This window comes from Bos taurus, chromosome 13 (assembly GCF_002263795.3).
Source record: "Bos taurus isolate L1 Dominette 01449 registration number 42190680 breed Hereford chromosome 13, ARS-UCD2.0, whole genome shotgun sequence".
Classification (NCBI taxonomy): domain Eukaryota; kingdom Metazoa; phylum Chordata; class Mammalia; order Artiodactyla; family Bovidae; genus Bos; species Bos taurus.
The window spans coordinates 12235745-12259477 of record NC_037340.1 but is presented as its reverse complement, the minus strand read 5'-3'; the positions used below and the strand labels follow the sequence as shown (position 1 = coordinate 12259477).

The 23733-nt window shown below is 42.0% G+C and overlaps 1 protein-coding gene across 2 annotated transcripts in view; it reads left to right on the top strand.

Moving 5' to 3' along the window:
* Positions 1–23476, top strand: part of DHTKD1 (dehydrogenase E1 and transketolase domain containing 1) — a 45749-nt gene extending 22273 nt beyond the window's left edge. The window contains exons 6-17 of one of the 2 annotated variants that reach the window (NM_001205838.2): positions 3369–3540; positions 4733–4931; positions 6870–7182; positions 8402–8486; positions 8967–9106; positions 10227–10377; positions 12110–12216; positions 14133–14297; positions 17849–17931; positions 18474–18643; positions 20288–20373; positions 21459–23476. In NM_001205838.2, the coding sequence (NP_001192767.2) occupies positions 3369–3540; positions 4733–4931; positions 6870–7182; positions 8402–8486; positions 8967–9106; positions 10227–10377; positions 12110–12216; positions 14133–14297; positions 17849–17931; positions 18474–18643; positions 20288–20373; positions 21459–21563 (1776 nt within the window). In that variant the 3' untranslated portion in view covers positions 21564–23476. Of the gene's footprint in view, positions 1–3368; positions 3541–4732; positions 4932–6869; positions 7183–8401; positions 8487–8966; positions 9107–10226; positions 10378–12109; positions 12217–14132; positions 14298–17848; positions 18001–18473; positions 18644–20287; positions 20374–21458 lie in introns of those variants that run through there. The other variant, XR_003037689.2, reaches the window with a different exon arrangement.
* The last annotated feature ends 257 nt before the right edge of the window (positions 23477–23733 follow it).

Here is a 23733-nt window from a genome sequence, read left to right as displayed (position 1 = left end):
AGAATTGATGCTTTTGAACTGTGGTGTTGGAGAAGACTCTTGAGAGTCCCTTGGACTGCAAGGAGATCCAACCAGTCCATTCTGAAGGAGATGAGCCCTGGGATTTCTTTGGAAGGAATGATGCGAAAGCTGAAACTCCAGTACTTTGGCCACCTCATGTGAAGAGTTGACTCATTGGAAAAGACTCTGATGCTTGGAGGGATTGGGGGCAGGAGGAGAAGGGGACGACAGAGGATGAGATGGCTGGATGGCATCACTGACTCGATGGACGTGAGTCTGAGTGAACTCCAGGAGTTGGTGATGTACAGGGAGACCTGGCGTGCTGCGATTCATGGGGTCACAAAGAGTTGGATACGACTGAGCGACTGATCTGATCTGATCTAGAGGAAGGTGTGGGCTGGAGAGTTCACCAAGGAAAGCAGGGATTCCTTTCTTAACTAAAATGTTCTACTTGTATATACAAATTACTCTTTTAAGGATATTTTCACTGTCATTAAAAAAGTTACCTTCCAAGGATTCTTTCTTCATACGTATTTAAGTCTTTTATTTCTGCTATTAATTAGGGCCACAGTGGTTACCATATCAGATTAATTACAATGGACTGGTTCAAAATTGGGAAAGGAGTATGTCAAGATTGTATATTGTCACCCTGCATATTTAACTTATATGCAGAGTACATCGTGCAGAATTCCAGACTGGATAACTCACAAGCTGGAATCAAGATTGCTGGGAGAAATATCAACAACCTCAAGTATGCAGATGGTAACCACTTTAATGGCAGAAAGTGAAGAGGATCTAAAATGCCTCTTGATGAAGATGAAAGAGGAGAGAGAAAAATCTGGCTTAAAACTCAACATTAAAAAAACAAAGATCATGGCATCTGGTCCTGTCACTTCATGGCAAATAGATGGGAGAAAAAGTGGAAACAGTGTCATATTTCATATTCTTGGGTTCCAGAATTAATGTGGACAGTGACTGCAGTCACGAAATTAAAAGACTTTTGCTCCTTGAAGAAAAACTATGACAAACCTAGATAGCATATTAAAAAGCAGAGACTTCACTTTGCTGAGAAAGTTCTGTATAGTCAAAGCTATGGTTTTTCCAGTAGTCATGTATGGATGTCAGAGTTGGACCATAAAGAAGGCTGAACACCGAAGAACTGATGCTTTTGAGTTGTGGTGCTGAAGAAGACTCTTGAGAATCCCATGGACTGCAAGATCAAACCAGTCATTTCTAAAGGAAATCAACCCTGAATATTCTTTGGAAGGACTGGTGCTGAAGCTGAAACTCCAGTACTTCGGCCACGTGATGCAAGGAGCTGACTCATTGGAAAAGACCCTGATGCTGGGAAAGATTGAGGGCAGGAGGAGAAGGGGACGACAGAGGATGAGGCAGTTGGATGGCATCACCAACTCAATAGACATGAGTTTGAGCAAACTCGGGGAGATAGTGAAGGACAGGGAAGCCTGGCATGCTGCAGTCCATGGGGTCACAAAGAGTTGGACAGGACTTAGCGACTGAACAAATTAATTAACTTTTTTTGCCACACGAAGAGGCTTTTGGGATCTTAGCTTCCCCATCTAAGGGATTGAACCCAGGCCTCGGTAGTGAAAGCACTGAGTCCTAACCACTGGACCGCCATGTAATTCCCCATATCAGGTCATTTTACCCTTTTTTTTCAGATCATGTTATTCTTTTGTTGAGCATTTTGTTTGTTTATTTGTTTTTTTCTTTTTTGTTTTATCAAAACTCCCTTTATTTTTTTTTTTAATTATCAAAGATTGTAATTTTACAGTATTGAGAAATATAGAACAAAATACAATTATTGGAGGATAATTGCTCTACAATATTGTATTGACCTCTCCCACTCATCAACACAAATCAGTGACAGGTATACATACATATGTTCCCTCCCTCCTGAACCCCCCCGCCCCATCTCCCACGCCTCTAGCTTGTCAGAGAACACTGGGTTGAGCTCCCTGTTTTATACAGTAAATTCTCACTTGCTATCTATTTTACATATGGTAATGTATATGTTTCCATGCTATTCTCTCCAATTATCCCTTATTTTTTTACTTAATAACTTTTAAAATACATTTATTATATAACATTACATAAACTTTATATGTACAACATACACCTTATTGATATAATAGCCTTCTATATAGCATGAAGTCAGTGGCACCCATACTTTCCCCTAGGATCTACAATTCCCCCATTATTTGCTTTCAACTTTTCCAAAAAAAATTGACTCCCCTTTCTATCACCTTCCATTTCCCAGTTTTTTTTTAAGTTCTTTATTGAAGTGTAGTTGATTTACAGTATTGTGTTAATTTCTGCAATATAGCAAAGTGAGTTATTTATACACATATATATACATTCTTTTAAAAATTCTTTTCCATTCTGGTTTATTACAGGATGTTGAATATAGTTCCCTGTGCTCTACAGTAGGACCTTGTCAGGTCTTGTGCTATCATGATCTAGTAGATTTCGAAAGGTTTGGAAGAAGAGCACGTTTCAGAGATTCTCTTAAAACAGTATTTTGCCCTTTCCTCAAAGCCTCCTTTCATTTGTGTATGATATGCTCCTCGCCCCCCACCCCCCGTCTTTGCTGTCAATCATTCTCTTTTATGTTCACAGTGGTGTCCAACACACCTAGCGAGGAGGAGGTGATGTGAGCGACACCCTCTCATTTTGGGGGAAATCTGACTGGGGAAGAGTGAGGGTTCGAACTTATTTTGTTCCTTGCATCTTGCAGGCCACTTTCATGACTGCTTTCCTAGAGCTGATTCTCCTGCGTCTCCCATCACCCTACCTTCTCTGGTGCTGCTGTGCACACTACCATGTTGATGGGGATGCAAGAGGCCAGGGGTACAGGTGATGATGTAGGGTGGAAGGAATAGGTCAGCTGGTCTTAGCTGCAAGAGGAAAAGGGCTGATTTAGCATCATTGAGAGCTGCTTTAGGAACTTCTATAATGAGCAGATTTTTAGGAGGGGAGGGAGCAGCTTTTTATAAACAGAGGTACAGGGACAGGGCTTCCCTGGTGGCTCAGTGGTAAAGGATCTGCCGGCCAATGCAGGAGCCATAGCAGATGCAGGTTCAATCCCTGGGTCAGGAAGATCCCCTGGAGCAGGAAATAGCGACATACTCCAGTATTCTTGCCTGGGAAATCCCATGGACAGAGGAGCCTGGTGGGCTACAGTCTACGGGGTCACAGAGTCGGACACAACTGAGCATGCACGTGGCATGTGGCAACCAGGGAGTGCTGAGAGCATGGTTGTTTTTTGTTGCTGTTACTATTAGGTTACTAAACCTAAATGTCTCCACCGCTTACGTTCATTTTCTTATCTCTCCCCCATGATCTAGGTTCATGGTGATGCTTCTTTCTGTGGTCAAGGGATTGTTCCTGAAACATTTACGCTCTCTAATCTCCCGCATTTCAGAATTGGTGGGAGTGTCCATTTGATTGTCAATAACCAGCTGGGTTACACCACTCCTGCAGAAAGAGGAAGGTCTTCCTTATACTGTAGTGACATCGGTATGTAACCCAGGGAAGAGCTGATGTTGAGTCAAATAAGGCATTCCTAGAGAAACTTCTATTATAGTTCACTCAGAAGAGGGAACCTCACTGCTGGTCCCATTTTAATTTTGGGATTAGATATGGTGAGTGGTCACCAACAGTGTTGTTAATATTCCTTTCAAAGTCCGAGTGTGATCTTTCAATCCCAGGAAATAAGACAAGAATAGAACTTAAAGGGTCCCATCTCAAATTGCTGATGTATCCAGTTGAATGATCTGGTATAATCCAGAGATCAACACAGTTAGTACAACTGGAGTAATTGTCTTTAGATATTCAGAGTACCCAAGACCACAGTCAAAAAGGATGTGTTCAACCGGTAAATCTGGCCAGAGGGTCTGGTTGGAAATCAGATATGAAGAAGCAAAGGCGTCCTATTTTAACCTGTGGAAATTGACAATATTAAAAGAAACACAGGGCTTCTTATTATTCATTCCCTATTTCATAGAGTTGGGAGAACTGTCAGATGGTGAGAACTGTACTGTTTTTACATCCAGAGCCTGGCCTGGTTGCCATTTGGGACTATCTATGTGAATTTTTTGTGATTAGTTAGAGATTTTGAAAATTCATTCTCAACCAACTCTTTGAAGAAATCCTTTTTTTTCCCCTTAGGCTACATCTTTTAAAGACCCTTTTATGTCAGGAGGAAAGATAATAGTCATAATGATAATAACACACACACATCCGTTATTAGGTACCAGGCTGTTAAGCACTTTGTATGCATTAACTCACTGATGCTTTAGGACCTCACTGGGAGATAGGAGCATTATTCCAGTGTCCCAGATTAGGAGACTGGAATTCATGACTTTACCAGGATCACACAGACACAAATACTGGGTCTGAAACTCTCTCTTGTCAGCTGGCCTCCAAAGTGAAGGTTCTTTTTTTCTTTTTTTTTGGTGGTAGGTGGGGAGGTGTTGCACTGTATGACTTGTAGGATATCAGTTCCCTGACCAGGGATTGAACCTGGCCTTGGCAGTGAAAGCCCAGAATCCTAACCACTAGGCTTCCAAGGAAATCCCAAAGTGCAGGTTCTTAACACCCAAGCCAAACTACCCCTACAATGTGGGCTGTCTCCCCAGGCGGGCAACAGGATTTGCGGGTAGGTTCATTGGGTGACTGGCTGGCTTCATTTCTGTCTTCTCTGCCTCAGGGAAGCTGGTGGGCTGCGCCATCATCCACGTCAATGGAGACAGCCCAGAGGAAGTGGTGCGGGCCGCACAACTGGCGTTCGAATACCAGCGCCAGTTCCGGAAAGATGTGATTGTTGACTTGTTGTGCTACAGGCAGTGGGGCCACAATGAGCTGGACGAGCCCTTCTTCACCAACCCGGGCATGTACCAGATCATCAGGTACGAGGCTGAGCCATCATGTGCCCTCTCCCCTGCAGTGCTCACATTAATATTTGTATTAGACTCACTTCAGGAAGGTGACCAGCTTTCCCAGTGTGCCTGGGATGTGACAGTCTCAGTGCTCAAACTGGGACAGCCCTGGGCACACTGGGATGATCACCCTGCGGGTCACAGGAAAGCTCCCCATGTTTTTCCAACTCTACATGTCTCCTCAGTGAAGAGACAAAGGGAAGCTTAACAGCCTCACTTAGCAGGTGGGAGGAATGAACAGCCAGGTCTTGCTGCCGCTGCTGCTAAGTCGCTTCAGTCGAGTCTGACTCAGTGCGACCCCATAGACAGCAGCCCACCAGGCTCCCCCATCCCTGGGATTCTCCAGGCAAGAACACTGGAGTGGGTTGCCATTTCCTTCTCCAATGCAGGAAAGTGAAAAGTGAAAGTGAAGTCGCTCAGTCGTGTCCCACTGTTAGCGACCCCATGGACTGCAGCCTACCAGGCTCCTCCGTCCATGGGATTTTCTAGGCAAGAGTACTGGAGTGGGGTGCCATTGCCTTCTCCGAGCCAGGTCTTGAGATTTACCTTTTTAGATGCTAGAAAGTAAAACAGATCCCTCTTTCCTACTTGATTTCCTCATAGACATAAATTAAAGCAGAGGAATAAACTTGGTGACATTTTATGGGCCTTTCTGGTCATAGGTAGCAGACTGCCCTTGGAGGAACAAATCTGAGTTCTCCATTGAGCTTTTTTTTTTTTTAAATCACCCAGTTTTCTTTTTTCCTTTTCTTTTGGCTGCACTGGTCTTTCTTGCAACCCACAGGCTTTTCTTGTTGCAGCACAAGGGCTCTCTAGTTTCCCCGTGGCATGTTGAATCTTGGTTCCTAGACCAGGGATCGAACCCATGTCCCCTGCATTGGAAGGTGGATTCTCAACCACTGAACCACTGAGGAAGTCCGTCCATTTAGCTTTGAACTTAGCACCCGAATGATGTGACTCAGGACCCCAATTTTAAGAATATATCCTGTCTACCTTTCACTTTTTTTAAGGATTACAGTGGTCAATGTGACCAGACTTTGTCATGTAAAATATTATGGGAATGCAGAGCAGCAGCATGGTTATTTCTATTTTTGTAAAATCCAGATGCAGAATAGTTACAGGCTTATTCAAGCAACCTGAAACAGGTGTTGGCAAATTTGGTTCAAACTTTTTTAAGTAAAAGAATGCAGAATAAGTAGATAATGTAGGTCAGCCTCATAAATAACTGTCCAGAATTAACAATTGGTAAAAAACAAACAAGCAAAAAAAACTCCTCTACTCATTATTTCTACCTGACTGCAGACAGAAGCCTATAAAGATAAACTTGTTTTCTCTAGCTTGCCTGGAACAAGTGGTTACACACCATTACCTTTAAAAAACAAAGTTATTGGTGTGAAAGTCACATGACATAAAATAGATCTTTTTTTTTGGCTGCTTGGCATGGCATATGGGACCTTAGTTCCCTTACACCCCCTGCAATGGAAGCATGGAGTCTTAGCTGCTGGACTGACACAGAATTCCTTAAATGGACCATTTTTTTTTAACTTTTTATTTTATATTGGCGTATAGCCAGTTCACAATGTTGTTAGTTTCATGTGCACAGCAAAAGGACTCAGCCATACATATATATGTATCCATTCTTCCCCAAACTCCTGTCCTATCCAGGCTGCCACATAACATTGAGCAGTATTCCATATGCTATATACTAGGTTAAAATGGACCATTTTAAAGTGAACGATTCAGTGTGAATTGTATTAATACAAGCACCTCCTCTGTCTAGTCCCAAAACATTTCCTGCATACGTTTTTATAACAACGACACTTCAGAATACCTTTGATAATAACTGTGTCTGTCTCTTTTTGATTTTTACAAACGTGATTGATTTTTGTTTCCCTCCTCCTTGGACAGAGCCCGGAAGAGCATCCCTGATATGTATGCAGAGTACCTTATGGCCAACGGACTCACAACCCAGGAGGAGGTGTCGGAAATCAAAGCCTCCTATTATGTGAAGTTAAATGGCCATTTGACTCATGCGGCCCACTACAGGCCCCCTGCCACGAGCCTGCAGGCCCATTGGCAAGGCTTGGTTCAGCCGGAAGCTTGTATTACTTCCTGGAACACAGGTGTGCCCCTTGACCTCCTGCAGTTTATTGGTAAGAAGTCTGTGGAGGTGCCTGAGGAGTTCCAGATACACAGTCACCTTCTGAAGATGCATGTGCAGGTGGGGAGCCCAGACACCCCCAGGCATTCTTTGTCCATCTCTCACAGCCAAGGAATTGGCGTTGGTCTGGTCTTGTTGGTTGGCTAATGTACTTGACAGATGTTTAATGTGAGTCATTAGTTTCTACAAACTGATCCTAGCTGAGTTTTGGTACAGACTGTCAATTAACTCAGATTTTGTCTACCTCTAACTTCTATTTTTCCTTCACTTAGTCATTCATTCATTCATTCATAATGTCTAGGGACGTCCCTGGTGGTCCAACGTGCCATGGTCCAATTTGCCTTCCAATGCAGGGGGTGGGGGTTCCCTCTCTGGTCAGAGAGCTAAGGTCCCACAGATCTCACTGCCAAAAAACCAGAATATAAACAACAGAAGCAATATTATAACAAATTCAATAAAGATCTAAAAAATTGTCCACATAAAAAAAATTTTTATTTTATTTTATTATTATTATTTTTTTAAACCCAAACATGTCTTATACATTATATATACAGTTACTACATGCCCGTTATTAAAAACTCAGCCACACAGAAATGCCCATTTTGGTTTTTCTGAGCTGTGAGCAGAAGACACTTTCATTTTGGGTAGGTAGGGGGATGGCTTAAATAAAATGAATAAAAATCAATACACATAGTCCCCAAAAGTAACATTTGGATCCTTAAACATATTGAGGTTTTACCTATTGTCTTGTGTTAAGTATAAATTGACATACACTGCTCTGGTTTGCCTGCAACTTGGTGGTTTCCTGGAACATGGAACTTCCAGCTATAAAACTGGGAAAGCAAGGAGATACAGGCCTTCATCTTTCTTGAACTTGGATGAAGGCATGATGAACTCTGGATTATTTTTAAAACACTAGCTTGGTTTGTAAGTTTCTATTATAGGTGTAGAGACCATGAAAAAAATCTGTGTACTCACCGTCTGACAGAAAGAAGATTACTTACACCATACAGCCCCACTCTCCCCACTCAGCCAACTCCCTGATACCTCCTCTCATCCATCCGCCAGGTTAACCACTCACCTGAGTGCCTGTTTGTTTTGCCTGCTTTCAAACGTCATATACTTGCTGTCATTACTCTCATGTTACCTTCTGCGCCTCCTGTTGTATTTAATACTATGTTTTGGAGCCTTAACCATTGTTGCATTACATTTTTTGAACTCAGTGTGAAACAGGATGTGAGCTCTTAAAAGTTTCTTTTCCCCTCCCCTTCAATTTTAGTCTCGAGTGGAGAAAGTGATGGATGGAACAAAGTTAGACTGGGCCACGGCAGAAGCTCTTGCATTGGGCTCATTGCTTGCTGAAGGTACGACTTCTCTGTATAGCTGCACAGCGGATAGGGGATGCCGTTATATGACATCTCTCATTCGTGATGCCTGCAGTTTTGAGTTACAGCTACATTGTATCATTTTTATTGACTAGAGAGGTTCTCAGACATGGTGATTCTTCTTACCTGAAAACACTGTTTAATCTTAGTATAAGTCATGTTAATAACCTTCATCAGCAAATAGACTATGGAAACACAGGATTCAGGCATGACTGTATTGGAAAGATATTTTCCCTAGTAATTGTAGGCCAAATGATGACTCTTCATTCTTAAACAATTCACTTTGACTACAGAGTTTTGAATATAGGACAGGTACATTTTAAGAAGGATAATCTATTATCTTAAGAGTGATTCTCAGGATGAGCTGGTGTATAAGAATTCAGGGTCATCAGGCCTTATTATCACTTAGGTTATTCATGGGAATCTGGATTTTTCTTTTCCCCTTCTTGCTTGCTTAAGGTTTTAATGTCCGTCTGAGTGGCCAAGATGTGGGCCGTGGAACTTTTAGCCAGAGGCACGCAATGGTTGTTTGCCAGAAGACAGATGACACTTATATCCCCCTGAACCATATGGACCCTAATCAAAAGGGGTTTCTAGAGGTAGGACATTTCATTATCTAGTGTAACACCCAGGTCAATGATCGTAGCTACAGACTTCTTAGCGATAGATGTCGGTAACATCTGAACTTTGGGTTCAGTACTTTTTGAAATAAGGGGATGCTAAATGGATAGACAGTGCAGGTTGATCCACTTGGAATGGAAGTAACAGACTAGCAAGTAGACTAGAGCTGTTTCACTCCAGGTACTTATCTGTATTCAGGTAAATGTCCAATGGATGTTCATTTTGTCAATGCAAAATTGACATTATAACCTGCTTGTTGCTGAATTCATTAAAATAAATCAAAGATGTGGATAATAGGCCAATATTTCTTGACAACTTAAAAAAAAAAACCTGACTTCCATAAGCTTATTTTATTCCCAAGGACTTAGCAGGCTTGATGAATTTATCTATTACCATGTATTTCCAGTCACTGAGTTAGATTCATTAGATTCAAGAGCAGAGCCTGGGTCTTTTCATTTTTGTTTCTCTAACAACTAGCATGGTGCCTGGCTGCTGCTAAGTCACTTCAGTCGTGTCCGACTCTGTGCAACCCCATAGACGGCAGCCCACCAGGCTCCCTCATCCCTGGGATTCTCTAGGCAAGAACACTGGAGTGGGTTGCCATTTTCTTCTCCAGTGCATGAAAGTGAAAAGTCAAAGTGAAGTCGCTCAGTTGTGTCTGACTCTTAGCGACCCCATGGACGGCAGCCCACCAGGCTCCTCCGTCCATGGGATTTTCCAGGCAAGAGGACTGGAGTGGGGTGCCATCGCCTTCTCCAGTGGTGCCTGGCACATGAAGTTTATTGAATTATCCTTTAAGGTACAATTAGTGGCGTATCATCTTTTTTCCCTACTCTAGCAATTTGTCTGAGAGCATGGGGTTTACTGATATTCAATATTTTAAAAAAATACACTTGTCCAAAGCAAGATTCCAGGGAATTACTTAAAGGACACGCAACTCATATTTTCTTTAAATTAGTCTAAAATCCCCATCTTGATCAGTTATCTAGATTGGTGATCTAGATACCGAAATGTCTAGTATTTCCCCTACCCAATCAATGTCTTTTATTGATTTGTGATTTGATATATGGTATCAGTTAACTTTGAATATTGCGCTAGGTCAGCAACAGCCCACTGTCGGAAGAGGCCGTCCTGGGATTTGAGTATGGGATGAGCATTGAGAGCCCTAACCTGCTGCCCCTCTGGGAGGCTCAGTTTGGCGATTTCTTCAATGGTGCCCAGATCATCTTTGACACGTTCATCTCTGGAGGTTGGTGTCTGGTGGACGCATCACACCAGCTGCATGGGTACAAGCGTATGGAATGGGGACATAGCTGTGGCCACAGCGTCCCTTGCCCCACTACCTGAGGGCCCATCCTGTCATCCACTGGGGCATAGCAGCTGTCATACAGTTCAATATGCTGTTGGGAAGAGCACATAAGCCTCTGAGAGCAGAAAGGCTGTGTCTCCCGGGGAGCGTGCTTGGCTCTAGGGAATGGTGCCTATACTTGCCCCACTCCTAAGAGGTCTGATTTTCAGGTCTGCTCTTGGTGTGTGTTGAGTAACTACAGCATGAATAACAAGCAGGCAGTGGTGACACAGTGAGGACTTGTGATTAGAATGAATGTGTGTGTCAGTTGCTCATTCATGTCCGACTCTTGTGACCCCGTGGACACCCCACTAGGCTCCTCTGTCCATGGGATTCTCCAGGCAAGAAAACTGGAGTGGCTTGCCATTCCCTTCTCCAGGGGATCTTCCCAACCCAGGGATTGAATCTGGGTCTCCTGCATTGCAGGTGGACTCTACTATCTGAGCCACCAGGGAAGCGTGATTAGAATGAATGACGGTCTTGAAAAGCTGCTCCCCACAGCCCAGGGTCACACAAGTATCTCAGAGTTGGAAGTTGTGCATCTTACTAGGTTTAATCATCACTTACAAAAGCAGTGCCCGCTCATTGTAGAGATTCCAAGTATATTAAGTGCAAGTCTGAGTCTCCCCCGAGACCCTCCCCCCATTTTCTGGGGGAACCACTTATGGATTTTGTGTGCACACCTCAGGCCCTTCTCATGGTTGCTTCTCTGTAACTTTGTGGTCCTGACGAAGAAAAGAGGCTTGAGGAGACTGGACTTTGCCATGTCCAGAGACTCTTCTAAACAGCCTGCTTCTCTTGTTTTGGATCTCGGATTCTACGGCTCAGTAGTTGTGGCACATGGGCTTAGTTGCCCTGAGGCATGTGGAATCTTCTGGACCAGGGATTGAACCCTTGTCCTCTGCATTGGAAGGGGGATTGTTAACCACTGGACTATAGAGAAAGTCACTACGTTTTTTTTTTTACCTGGCAATCTGCATTGAGCAAGTGTATCCATATCATTTTTCCAATGGCATTTGCTCACTTCTTGTCTCTGTGTCACATTTTGGTACTTGCCATATTTTAAGCTTTTGCATTATTAGTATATTTTGGATGGTGATTTGTGATCAGTGATCTTTGATGTCACTGTTGTGAAAAGACTGATTGCTGAAGGCTCAGATGATGGTTAGCAGTTTTTAGCAAGAAGTTTCTTTTGATTAAGGTATGTGCATGGTTTTTTCAGTCACGGTGCTCTTGCACATTTGCTAGACTGTGGTTTAGTGTAAATATGAATTTTACACACAGTGGGAAACCAAACAACTCATGCGACTCAATTTACTTCAGAGTCCTGGGCTGGAACCTGCAATATCTTGGAGGTTTGTCTGTATTTTCCTCCTAAGGAGAAAGCACGTGCACTGAAAATGCTTTTGAGGGGGTCCAGCAGCAGGAAATGGCAACCCACTCCAGTGTTCTTGCCTGGAGAATCCCAGGGACGGGGGAGCCTGGTGGCCTGCCGTCTATGGGGTCGCACAGAGTCAGACACGACTGAAGCGACTCAGCAGCAGCAGCAAACTAACAGGTGTCTTCCTGCCCAGTCACCTAGGGTGGTCTGGCACCTGCATTGCAGGTTCTCACGCCCACCGCTGCTTTACAGGCGAGGCCAAGTGGCTCCTCCAGAGCGGCATTGTGGTCCTCCTTCCCCACGGGTACGACGGGGCTGGACCGGAGCACTCATCTTGTCGAATAGAGCGTTTCTTGCAGGTATGTCCACTGCCTTCTAGATTCCAAGGAATGTTTCCCCTGCTTCCTAGGTGCTCTGAAATAGAACTGCCTCCTGCAGACACTCCTGAATGTGAACCTTGGACTGTAATAAGACATCGTAGTATTTGAATGAAACAGATCTAATGCAATGTCAGTCAATATTTCTTGGAATACAATGCTTCAAGCATGTTAGTATCATGATTTCATGGCAGTGAAAGTTCTTCTTATGCAGCAAATATCAGTAGCTTCTGAGTCAAGCTGATCATTGGAATCATCTAAGGAGCCTTTTATAAACAGAGATACAGGGACCAAGGGCTTCCCAGGTGGCTCAGTGGTAAAGAATCTTCCTGCCAATGCAGGAGCCACAAGAGATGAAGGTTCTGTCCCTAAGCTGGGAAGACCCTCTGGTAGAGGAAATGGCAACCCACTCCAGTATTCTTGCCTGGAAAATCCCATCGACAGAGCTGCCTGGTGGGCTGCAGTCCATGGGGTTGCAAAGAGTCAGATGTGACTGAGTGACTGAGCACACACACAGGCATTAGGACCAAGCTGAGATCTAAGAAGTGATAGTATTTTTATAAAATGATTCATGACTGTTAAAAATTTGAAGTAACAACCCAGAAATTACCATTATCTTTTGGTAAGAATCATTACCAATGCCACTTAATGCATATTACTTCCTAATATTTTATTATAAAAAATTTCAAGCATAAAGAAAAGGTGGAAAAATTTTACAGAGAATATTCATATGCCCACTTGCTACATTCTGCCATTAATGTTTTATTTTAATGTTTTATCATGTATCTATTCATCCGTCATTCCTCTATCTGTAAATCCATGTAATTTTTGCATGTATTTGAAAGTAAATGAAGATGTCAGTACACATCGCCCTAAGTATGTGCATATCAGTAATTATTTTAGCATGCATGCAGATAAAATATATATAAAGGTGATAGGTAGATAAAACAGTAGATAGATAAATGCATATAACTGTTTGGTTGGTAAAGACAGATAAATAATTTCATAAAAATTAGATTACAGAAATAAATTGCAAGTAAATTAAAAGAATTGAGTGTGAAATACAAAACTGTAATTTTTCAAAGAAGTTTAGGAAATGAATACGCAAAAGATACAATTTGGGAGTCATCAGTTTTGTTTTTGTTTTTGGGCATGCAGCCCAGCTTGTAGGATTTTAGTTACCTGACCAGGGATCAAACCCAGGCCCTAGCAGTGAAAGCACCCAGTACTAACTGATAAACTGCCAGGGAATTCCTCTCCACTGCTTCTTGACTGGGGTTAGAAGACATGCCTCCACTTTCTGTCCCAGCAGAGTCTTCTGAGAGTTCCTTCCTCATCCTCAGCATTTCAACCTTGTTAGCTGTTTTTATTCTTGTCTATAAAACAAACTATCCTTGCATTTATTTCATCAGGAGAGTGAGATTCAGACAGTGCATCCTTCCAACATATTCACTCCACAGGCATCAAAGTCTGTATTTTTCAAAAAGTCCCTTCCAGATACTTCTTTTTAAAATTTTAATTATTTTTGGCCATGCCACACAGCTTGTGGGATATTAGTACCCCAAGCAGGGATTGAACCTGTGCCCTAAACAGTGAAAGCACTGAGTCCTGACCACTGGATCATCAGGGATTTCCCCCTCTTAAGATGCTTCTTGCAGCCCACCGTGTTTGGAAAGAACCACGTTAGAACACACAGACTCGGCAGATGGGAGCCATCAGGCCTCTCCTGGTGAATTCTTCATGGGTCATACATTTACCTTCTGGTCTTCTTCTGTGAGGAAGAGACACATCTCCTCTCCATCTCGTGGAGATGCCTGGTTTCCCTTAGCATAGCCTGTGCCCTTGGGATGGAGTGAGCTGACTTGACTGTCGGCTCCTTCCTCTCACTTCCCTCCCAGATGTGTGACAGCACAGAGGAGGGTGTGGATGGGGACACTGTGAACATGTGCGTGGCTCACCCCACCACGCCCGCCCAGTACTTCCACCTGCTCCGGAGACAGATGATTCGGAACTTCAGGAAGCCCCTCATCCTTGTTTCTCCGAAGACACTGCTCAGACTCCCCGTAAGTAGAAAAAGCTGAAAGCTGGTTTGTCAGTCTTTCTCCTCTGGCCATATTTTCCCCTGCATTTCCCTCTCTTGTATATCTGGTTACAGTTCTAAATAATAGAAGTGTCTCTTTAGTTTTAGTTGGCCATGCTGCTGTGTCTCTCTTTTTTTAACCTTTCAAGAATAACTAGAAATCCAGGTCGCTTGCAGTTTCATTGTTGTGAAGGACAGGCATAGCAGATATTATCACCCTGGAATCCCAGCCTGAGCAGAAATAATCTTTTAGAAAACATTTCAAAGTCCAAATGGTGTCAGCACTGCTATGTTTATAGTCACAAGTTGGGAATTTAAAGTACTTTGATGAAAACAAGTGGTTTTATTCATTGATTTTGTGTGTGTGTGTGTGTTTGTGTGTGTAGCAGAGTTTTATTAAAGTGAAAAGGGACAGAGAAAGGTTCTGACATAGACATCAGAAGGGGGATGGAGAGTGCCCCCTTACTGACTTTTATTTAGACTTTTTTGGTGAAATGATTTATCACAGGTAGACTCCCTTTCGAACATTGCAACAATATAAATTATCTACTTCCTGGCTTCACAAGGGTACATTTTCTCTTGATTTACCCTAAGTGTTAAGCGCACAAATGGTTTTTAAATCACACAAATATGCTAGTTTTCAAGGGGCAGAATTCCTGTGGTCATGTATGGATGTGAGAGTTGGACTGTGAAGAAGGCTGAGCGCTGAAGAATTGATGCTTTTGAACTGTGGTGTTGGAGAAGACTCTTGAGAGTCCCTTGGACTGCAAGAGATCCAACCAGTCCATTCTGAAGGAGATCTGCCCTGGGATTTCTTTGGAAGGACTGATGCTGAAGCTGAAACTCCAGTACTTTGGCCACCTCATGCGAAGAGTTGACTCATTGGAAAAGACTCTGATGCTGGGAGGGATTGGGGGCAGGAGGAGAAGGGGACGACAGAGGATGAGATAGCTGGATGGCATCACTGACTCGATGGACGTGAGTCTGAGTGAACTCTGGGAATTGGTGATGGACAGGGAGGCCTGGCGTGCTGCAATTCATGGGGTCGCGAAGAGTCAGACACGACTGAGCGACTGAACTGAACTGAAGCATGTATTTATCCCATCTGCTATCATTTTTTTCAGTTTTGTATGAGAGTCTGAATTAGAATCAAATGTTCATGTTTATTGGGATGCCATTGGTGAGGTGGACTGTGTCGTTCAGGACTTGGCTGTATGAGACTGTTGTGTGCTTCTCACCAAGGTCAGAGAGTGTGTGTTTGGAAGTGATGGGTGTTGAGAGAAGCTGCCAGGGATTTGGCTTCACAGTTGTCTTTTTCGGTGGTTTCCAGCATTTGGAGGGGAGTGAGGTGACCCTTGGTCTCACTGTTGGTTGTGGGCACTGGAGCTCTCCCAGAGTGAGCACCCGCTTGTGTGTGGAGCTCCAGACACCTCACCTGTCCCAGCTCAGCCTCAGGGGTCAATAATGAGGGAATGCTTCTCAGCTTCTTTCACCAATGGCAGCAGTTCATTTGTTTGGTCTACTTGTTCTCTCTGAGAACAACCCTGTGTGTTTTGAGGTGGCTTAAGGAACATCACGGAACATTTGAGACAAGTGAATGCAATCCCTTTCTTTCTTCCATTTTTTGCTTGTTTGGTTTTTGGCCATTACATGTGGCATGCAGCATCTTAGTTCTCTGACTAGGGATTGAAACTGAGCCCCCTGCTTTGGGATCACATGGTCTTAACCGCTGGACCGCCAGGGAAGTCCCTTTATGCTGTCTTTCTGATGGGGCTCTCTTGACACTGATATTTGAAATATCAATGTGAAAGGGGCCACGTCAAAATGTAAAGTTACTATAGTTTATTTCTAAGAATTATATACATCTGTGATTCTTGAACCCAACTTTCATTGTATCCCTAAGGTTGTCATCTGCTCCCTCTCTCATACCTAAAAGGAGACTAATGATATTAAATATATTTTATATATATATATATATTATTAGGTATTGAGTGAACTGTTAAAAGTTTTACTGAGAATTTCTTTTGCTGTTTGAAATTGAGAATAAGAATTCATTTTCTGGCCCTAATGCTCCACCCCTCTCCCCAGGTCTAATATACAGTTTATTAAACAAATAAGTGAAGCCTTCCTTGGGGAATTTAAAAAATACCAACAGCTAGTCTATAGATTTTAAAATGAAAAACTATGCTTATTAAGTCATCAAATATCTTCATTAGACACGTAAGTCCTTTTGTTAGTGGAAAGTCAGCAGTACCAGTACTGAAATCTGATTTCTTCCTGAAAATTGGTACAGTGATCTAGCAGAATATAATATACACAGCCAACCCTCTCCATGCATGGCCTACTCAGAGGTGACTTGCCATGTGGCAGACATGACTCAGAGGTACACCTGTCAAGTGGTACCAAAACCCCACACCAGTTTGGTACATGACTCTGAACTCCAGTTCCTTTTCATTCCTGCTATAGGAAGTGGGGACTGACAAAGGACTCTGGTTCAGAAAGGAGAAAGATTGCCTCCTGTTATGTAGCCAGAGTGTCCCCTTTAGGGTTTCCCAGGTAATGCTAGTGGTAAAGAACCCACTTGCCAAGGACGGAGACTTAAGAGACTTGGGTTCAATCCCTGGGTCAGGAAGATCCCCTGGAGGATGGCATGGCAACCCACTCCACTGTTCTTGCCTGGAGAATCCCATAGACAGAAGAGCCTAGTGGGCTACAGTCCATTAGGGTCACAGAGTTGGACACAACTGAGGTACTTAGCAATAGCTAATATAATTTTTTTAGATTATATCACAATATTCCAGCATTTAGATGGCTGTCCTCAATGACCTCAACTAAATGTCATATACTCAGCTGGGACTAGACTATAAGGAAACTAACTTAGATGACAGCAGAAAAGATCAAATCCTTCACCTTGGGCTTCATCAGTTTTCTACTTTAAGTTCTTTATAAGTATTTATTTTGGGATCTTGGTTCCCTGACCAGGGATTGAAACCCAGACCCTTGGCACTGAAAGTGCTGAGTCCTAACCACAGGACCGCCAGGCAATTCCCAACAAGTATATATTTAAATTGAGCTCAGTAATAAAATTTCTTTTCACAATATCCATATATTGTTCTGATTGATGTTTATGTTTATAAATTATCATCAAAATCCTAAAGACAGAAATAATTGCACTACCTTAGCTATGCTGGCTTACAATACAAATTCTATATAGTGTTTCTGATTCCCACAGATTAAGGCAGATTTTTAATTGATAATCCAGTTGAGTCATCAAACAAATTCTAATTGTTAAAATTTTATCATGGCACCGGACAAAAAGGTAATAGTCTGTAACTTCAGAGAAACAATTTTACCTTGAAGTATGCAGAACAGATACTTTTGAGAAAGATACTATGTTTATCAGTACATATGTTTATTTATAGCCCCAGGAGAGAATTTTGACACTAGTTCTTGGAAAGATCCCTTGTAAGTAAAAGCATCTTCAACTCCTGTCCATTGGTTGATAGATTTGTGTCTTTTTCTCCCCCTCCTTAGGCAGCTGTATCAACTCTTCAGGAAATGGCACCAGGAACAACATTCAAACCGGTCATTGGAGATTCATCTGTGGATCCAAAAAAGTAATCTGAAGTGGAGCTCTATTTTCATACTCAGCAGTGGATTTGTGACGAGTGGGAGAACTCGTTCGTGTTAAGTGAACCAAATGACCCTAATCTCTATTCTGAAACATAAGTCCTTTAAGTCTATGGTGTAGGAGTTAGATTATACACACAAGAGTCAATTTTGGAGTATATGTTACTAAAGGTTTCCCACTGCATAGCATGACTGAACCCCACTACAGCACCCCCACTGCTTCAGAGGCAAAGCATTTTAATCTCTGTGGTCCCTCCTTTCTTCTGCTACAATTCTTACCTTAAAAAAAAAAAATTATTTAAAAATTTATTTTGGCTTCTCAGGTCTTAGTTGCAGCACACGGGATCTTTAGTTTCAGCAGACGAACTCTTAGTTGCCACATGTGAGACCTAGTTCCCTGGCCAGGGGTGGAACCTGGTCCCCTGCATTGGGAGCATGGAGTCTCAGCACTGGACCACCAGGGTAATCCCTACAATTCTTATTTTAAGATACTTCTCCCCCACCCAATTGTCCCTTTTCTGCCCAACAGGGTTAAGAGTCTGGTGTTCTGCTGTGGCAAACATTTCTATGCCCTGATGAAGCAAAGAGAATCTTTGGAGGCCAGGAAGCATGACTTTGCCATCATCCGAATAGAAGAACTCTGTCCTTTCCCACTGGATTCGCTGCAGCAAGAGATGAGCAAATACAAACACGTTAGAGGTAAAGAGTCCTTCTTGTTTAGCTCTTTGTTTTTAAGGTACCTGAAATGTATTTGGAATATCTCAAATGAAAAACTGGTACAGGGGAAGTGAGAGTTACTAGAAAGTTACCTCTCATGGAATCTGGAGATGTGAAAATAGGTCAGCTAAAGCCAATGTCTCCATGTCTTTTCTGGTGTCCCTTTCACTCTCCCTCCCTCTCATATGACATCTAATTTCTTGAGTTTGGAAGAATGTGTACTGTCAATGCTATACTATCATTTATGATAAATCCAGTATGATTGTAAAAGAAAGGCCTTTTCAGCAAGTGGGGCTGGAATAATTGGATATCTATATGCACCCACACAGAAATTAACTCAAAGTAGATCACAGACCTAAATGTAAAGCTATAAAATTTCTAGAATAAAATGGATGAAAATTTTTATGACCTTGGGTTAGGCAAAAAGTTCTTAGACATAATACCAAAAGCACGTTCCAGAAAAGAAAAACTGGATTTTACCAAAATGAAAAACTTCTGCACTGTGAAAGGCACTGCAAAGAATATAAAAAAGACAAGCTGAAAGCTAGGAGAAAATATTTTTAAGTATACGTATCTGACAAAGGAGTCTCCAGAATGTTTCAAGAGCTCTGAAAACTCAACAGTGAGAAAACGTATAATCCAGTTTTTCAAAAGGTGCAAAAGAATTGAACTGGCATTTTACCAAAGAACCACATGGCAAATAACCATATGAAAGGATCCTCAACATAATCAGTGATAGAGAAATGCAAATTAAGCTAAAGTGAGATATGACTACATACCAATTCAAATAACTAAAAGGGAAACAAAACAATATGAAGGACTGATAATGATGCAGGACAACTGGTACCCTCAATCACTGCTGGGGGGGATACAGACTGGTCCATCCAGTCACTCTGGAAAACAGTTTGTCAGTTTCTCATGCAGTTACACACAGAGTTACTGTACCACCCAGCAGTCCCACTCCTAGGTATTTACCCAAGAGAAAGGAAAAATCCGTGTGTGAATGTCAATAGAAAGCTCTATTCATAATTTCCCCAAACTGGAAATGATTCGAACATCCTTCAATTGGTGAAGGATGTGCATCCCTACAATATCTTAATCCTCAGCAATGAAAGAGAGTGAACTATTGCGGTTGGCAAAATCACCGATGGATTTTGCTAATTCATGGAAGCCAGACCCAAAAGGCTGGCTGTGTGATTCCATTTATCTGCTTGATCTGGAAAAGGCAGAACTTTGTGGATAGAGAAAAGATCAGTGATTGCTGGAGGCTAGGGGTGGGAGGAAGAGTTGAGTATAAAGGACAGAATGAGGGGATATTTGGGATTGAGAGGATTGTTCTATATCATTGTGGTGATGTGGTGATGGTGATGGATATATGACTATGCATTTCTCAAAAAAAAAAAGATAACACTGTGCCATATTAGAAAGGTATGTATTGAGGATATATGTGTGTATTTGTATGTATGTGCATATATATATGTATATGTATGTATATATACATATATAGATAGCATGTATGGTATGTGTATGTATGTGCACACACATACATATTGTGTGTTTTTGTGTGTGTAGTATGTTGTATATACATTTACTCGCTGTACTGAGATGAAATTTCTTCTATTATAGATGTTATCTGGAGTCAAGAGGAGCCTCAGAACATGGGTCCTTGGTTTTTTGTTTCTCCAAGGTTTGAGAAGCAGCTGGCCTGCAAGGTAACAGCTCTTCCTTGCAGTGTTTTGTGTGTGTCCCATTTCCTCTGGAGTGCCAACAAATAGGTTTATCCCCTATTATCAGTCCAAAGTTCTATAAAGATAAACTAAAATATAAAATCTAGTTTTAGGCTCCTCTTTCAGACTAAACTTCTGAGTGTTCAGCAAGTTGTGTATGTGTACCTACTAGTATTATGTTAAAAAAACAAAACAAAAACATTGATTATACTCAAAAAGGTAGAAGACCTACCTGTTGGCTACCTTTCTCATTAGCCTACTCAGCATTCTTGTCCCAAAGATTAGTAACCAAGCCCCAGGGGAGAAGAGCCATGAGCTGGCTTGTTTTACAATAACACTTATTCCAGGCCCACCTGCAAGGCTGGTAAACATCAAAGGCCAAGTTCTTAGTTATGCTTTAGGAAGATAAACCCAAGAGAAGAACAATCATGCTTGCTTCTGTTTGTCTTTCTATTCTGCTTTGTTTAGAACTCAAGTTACTTGATATCAGCTTCAGTTCAGTTCAGTCGCTCAGTCATGTCCCACTCTTTGCAACCCCATGAACTGTAGCACGTCAGGCCTCCCTGTCCATCACCAACTCCTGGAGTTTACCGAAACTCAAGTCCATTGAGTCAGTGATGCCATCTAACCATCTCATCCTCTGCCGTCCCCTTCTCCTCCTGCCCTCAATCTTTCCCAGCAACAGGATCTTTTCAAATGAGTCAGCTCTTGGCATCAGGTGGCCAAAGTACTGGAGTTTCAGCTTCAACATCAGATACCAGCTTACGAGGCTCCAATCATTTTCACCTGTGAATAGTTCTAAATTAGAAAACCCTACAGCTAAAACCAAGTAACAGTTACCTAAGAACAGGACAAATTCCTGAATGTGTTTCATCTTATCATGCCTGGAATTTAGTTTTCAGTTGTGACATAGATCTCCCTGTAATCTAGTTTATGTCACTCATTACTTTCTAAAAGGGTGATTTATGGTTAAACAACTTAAGAGAAATACAGTCGTGTCCCTGGGCAAGCTAAGCAGAGGTCTGATCAAGTTCAAATGTCATTTTATTTCTTTTCTGTTTCCACAATAGCTCCGTCTTGTGAGCCGACCCGCGTTGCCTGTACCGGCTGTGGGAATCGGCACCATTCACCTACAGCAGCATGAAGAAATCCTCACTAAGACCTTCAACCCATGACGTCCTTTGAAGAAACACTACTTCCTTATAAGAAAACTGCCATAAAAAGAAAGGCTTGTCTCCTCCACTCGCTAGGTACCATGAAAAGATTGTATTCCTAGAAGACATTGAGACTGATGAGGGTGGAGGAGAGGTAAATCTAGAATACATGGAACAGCCAAAGGAATTGTTCTTTGAGACATGAATCCCACAAGTCACTTTCCTGCTTAAATGTGCCATATGTTAGTTATATTGTTTTAGATCAGAGTGAGTTGTAGAACTGGGTCCTGAACCAGATGTCTTTAGACTTTCCTCTTTCTAATTAACTGTATGTACCCAGGAAAAGTTCTTGAGCATGAATTTATTGCTTCAAGAATCCCATGGACAGAGGAGCCTGGGGGGTTACAGTCCATAGGGTCACAAAGAGTCTGACATGGCTGAAGTGATTTGCAGTTTTCTTTTTTGGGGTTGATCAGGTCACTATTGAAACACAAAACACATGCCAGGGGAAGTCCAAGGACAGCTCTGGAACAGGGGAAGACCCCAACAGTTCCCTATACACGTACACCCAGGCATATAGTGTGAGCCAGGGTCCCACTGCTGTATTTCCTCCAGATTTTCTTAATGTGTGTCACTTTCATGAATCTTCCCTTCTTTATTCAAAGTCCTTGAGTACCTATATTTTAATTTTATGTCATCTCTGGTGCTGCTTTCCAGCTACTGTGAAAAATGTTTTATCAAACACTATAGCAAAGCTGTATTATTCTTGATTTGTGTTCTTCAGGAACACTATTTTACCCATTATCCTTAAGTATTGGTCCTATTAAATATAAACCTCTGGGTGTAGGATCCTTAGCACATTATTATTGAATTGTAGCTACAGTGAAATTGATTGGTGGTCTACTTTGCCATAGTATCTTTTTTGTCCCCCTTAATCTTGCCGCAATACCTTAATATTTTTAATTAACTCTGGGCGGTGTCTGATATGGGGATTTCAGCCACTGGTTGATCAGCCTCACCTCTAAAAGTCCCTGCTGTCATATGATGTATATTTGTGGCACTTAAGGATCACTTTGATAGCAGGAACTTCCCAGTGTTAGGTGCTTCAGGGACTTCTAGAGATCACCAATCTATTGCCTTATTCGGAAATTGTGCTTAGTACTGGAGAGTATAACTAAACATCAGCAAACTTCCTAGCTTTATATGGCTTGGTGCTGCAGAAACCACCATATACCATTCTTGTGCCATAATACTGTTTTCTCAGAAATGGGAGAGTACCTGAGGCCCTGGAATACCCTCTCCACTTTTACTGGCAACTGTCAGTGTCTTTTAGAATCAATGTGTAGGTTGTTCAAGCCACAGCAGTAGATTAGTGATTCACATCATAAATCATGTAACTTAGTACCATGAATGTCAACCAATAAAACCACAAGGATCTATTTAATAAGAATGGTTATCAATGTTGTATATTAAACTAGAAAAAAAATAAAAGCACAGGGTCATCTTTTTTTCAGATCTCTTGATTTCTTGAGTTAAAATATTTCAAAAGTCTAAGCACAAAATTAGATGGAAGACTAGTTTTTTTAATTTAGATCTTTCCAAATGTCTTAACTTTACACCTCCTAAGTCTGTTTCTTGTTAATCTCCAAGTTGAGCCATGAGATATATCTTCTATATCTTAACCTTCTTACTCTCAATTATCACTGCAACATGCATCATTATTTTGAATTACCTTGCAGGAAGGGACTGTTAGTTCTCCGTAGCAAGATGCCAAACCAGTTAATTTTGGAAGACTTTTTATTAAAGTATATTGCTTTAGCATTGCTCCCCTGCATCTTCTCTGACTCATATGAAGAACCAGCTATAATGGAACAAAAATAAGAAATGATCCTGAAAGAGTAGAATGGTGTTTCCTCAATAAATAGTTTATTGAACACCTGTTGCAATATGGCGTTTTTCTTGACATTAGAAACACTTGCAAGTTAAAGATAAACCGTGTTGTTCATTGTCCTCGTTAAGAAGTAGGAGGAACTAAAATTTGGGTTAGCAGATTGCTAAGATTATCTGCTTTCCTTTACACTATGCAGTCCACGAAGGGACAAAAGAGACTAGACAAGGCAGACAAGGATCTGGGGCGGGGGTGTGGGGGTGGGGGCGCTATCCAGTGGTTAAAACTCCGCATTCCAAGGCA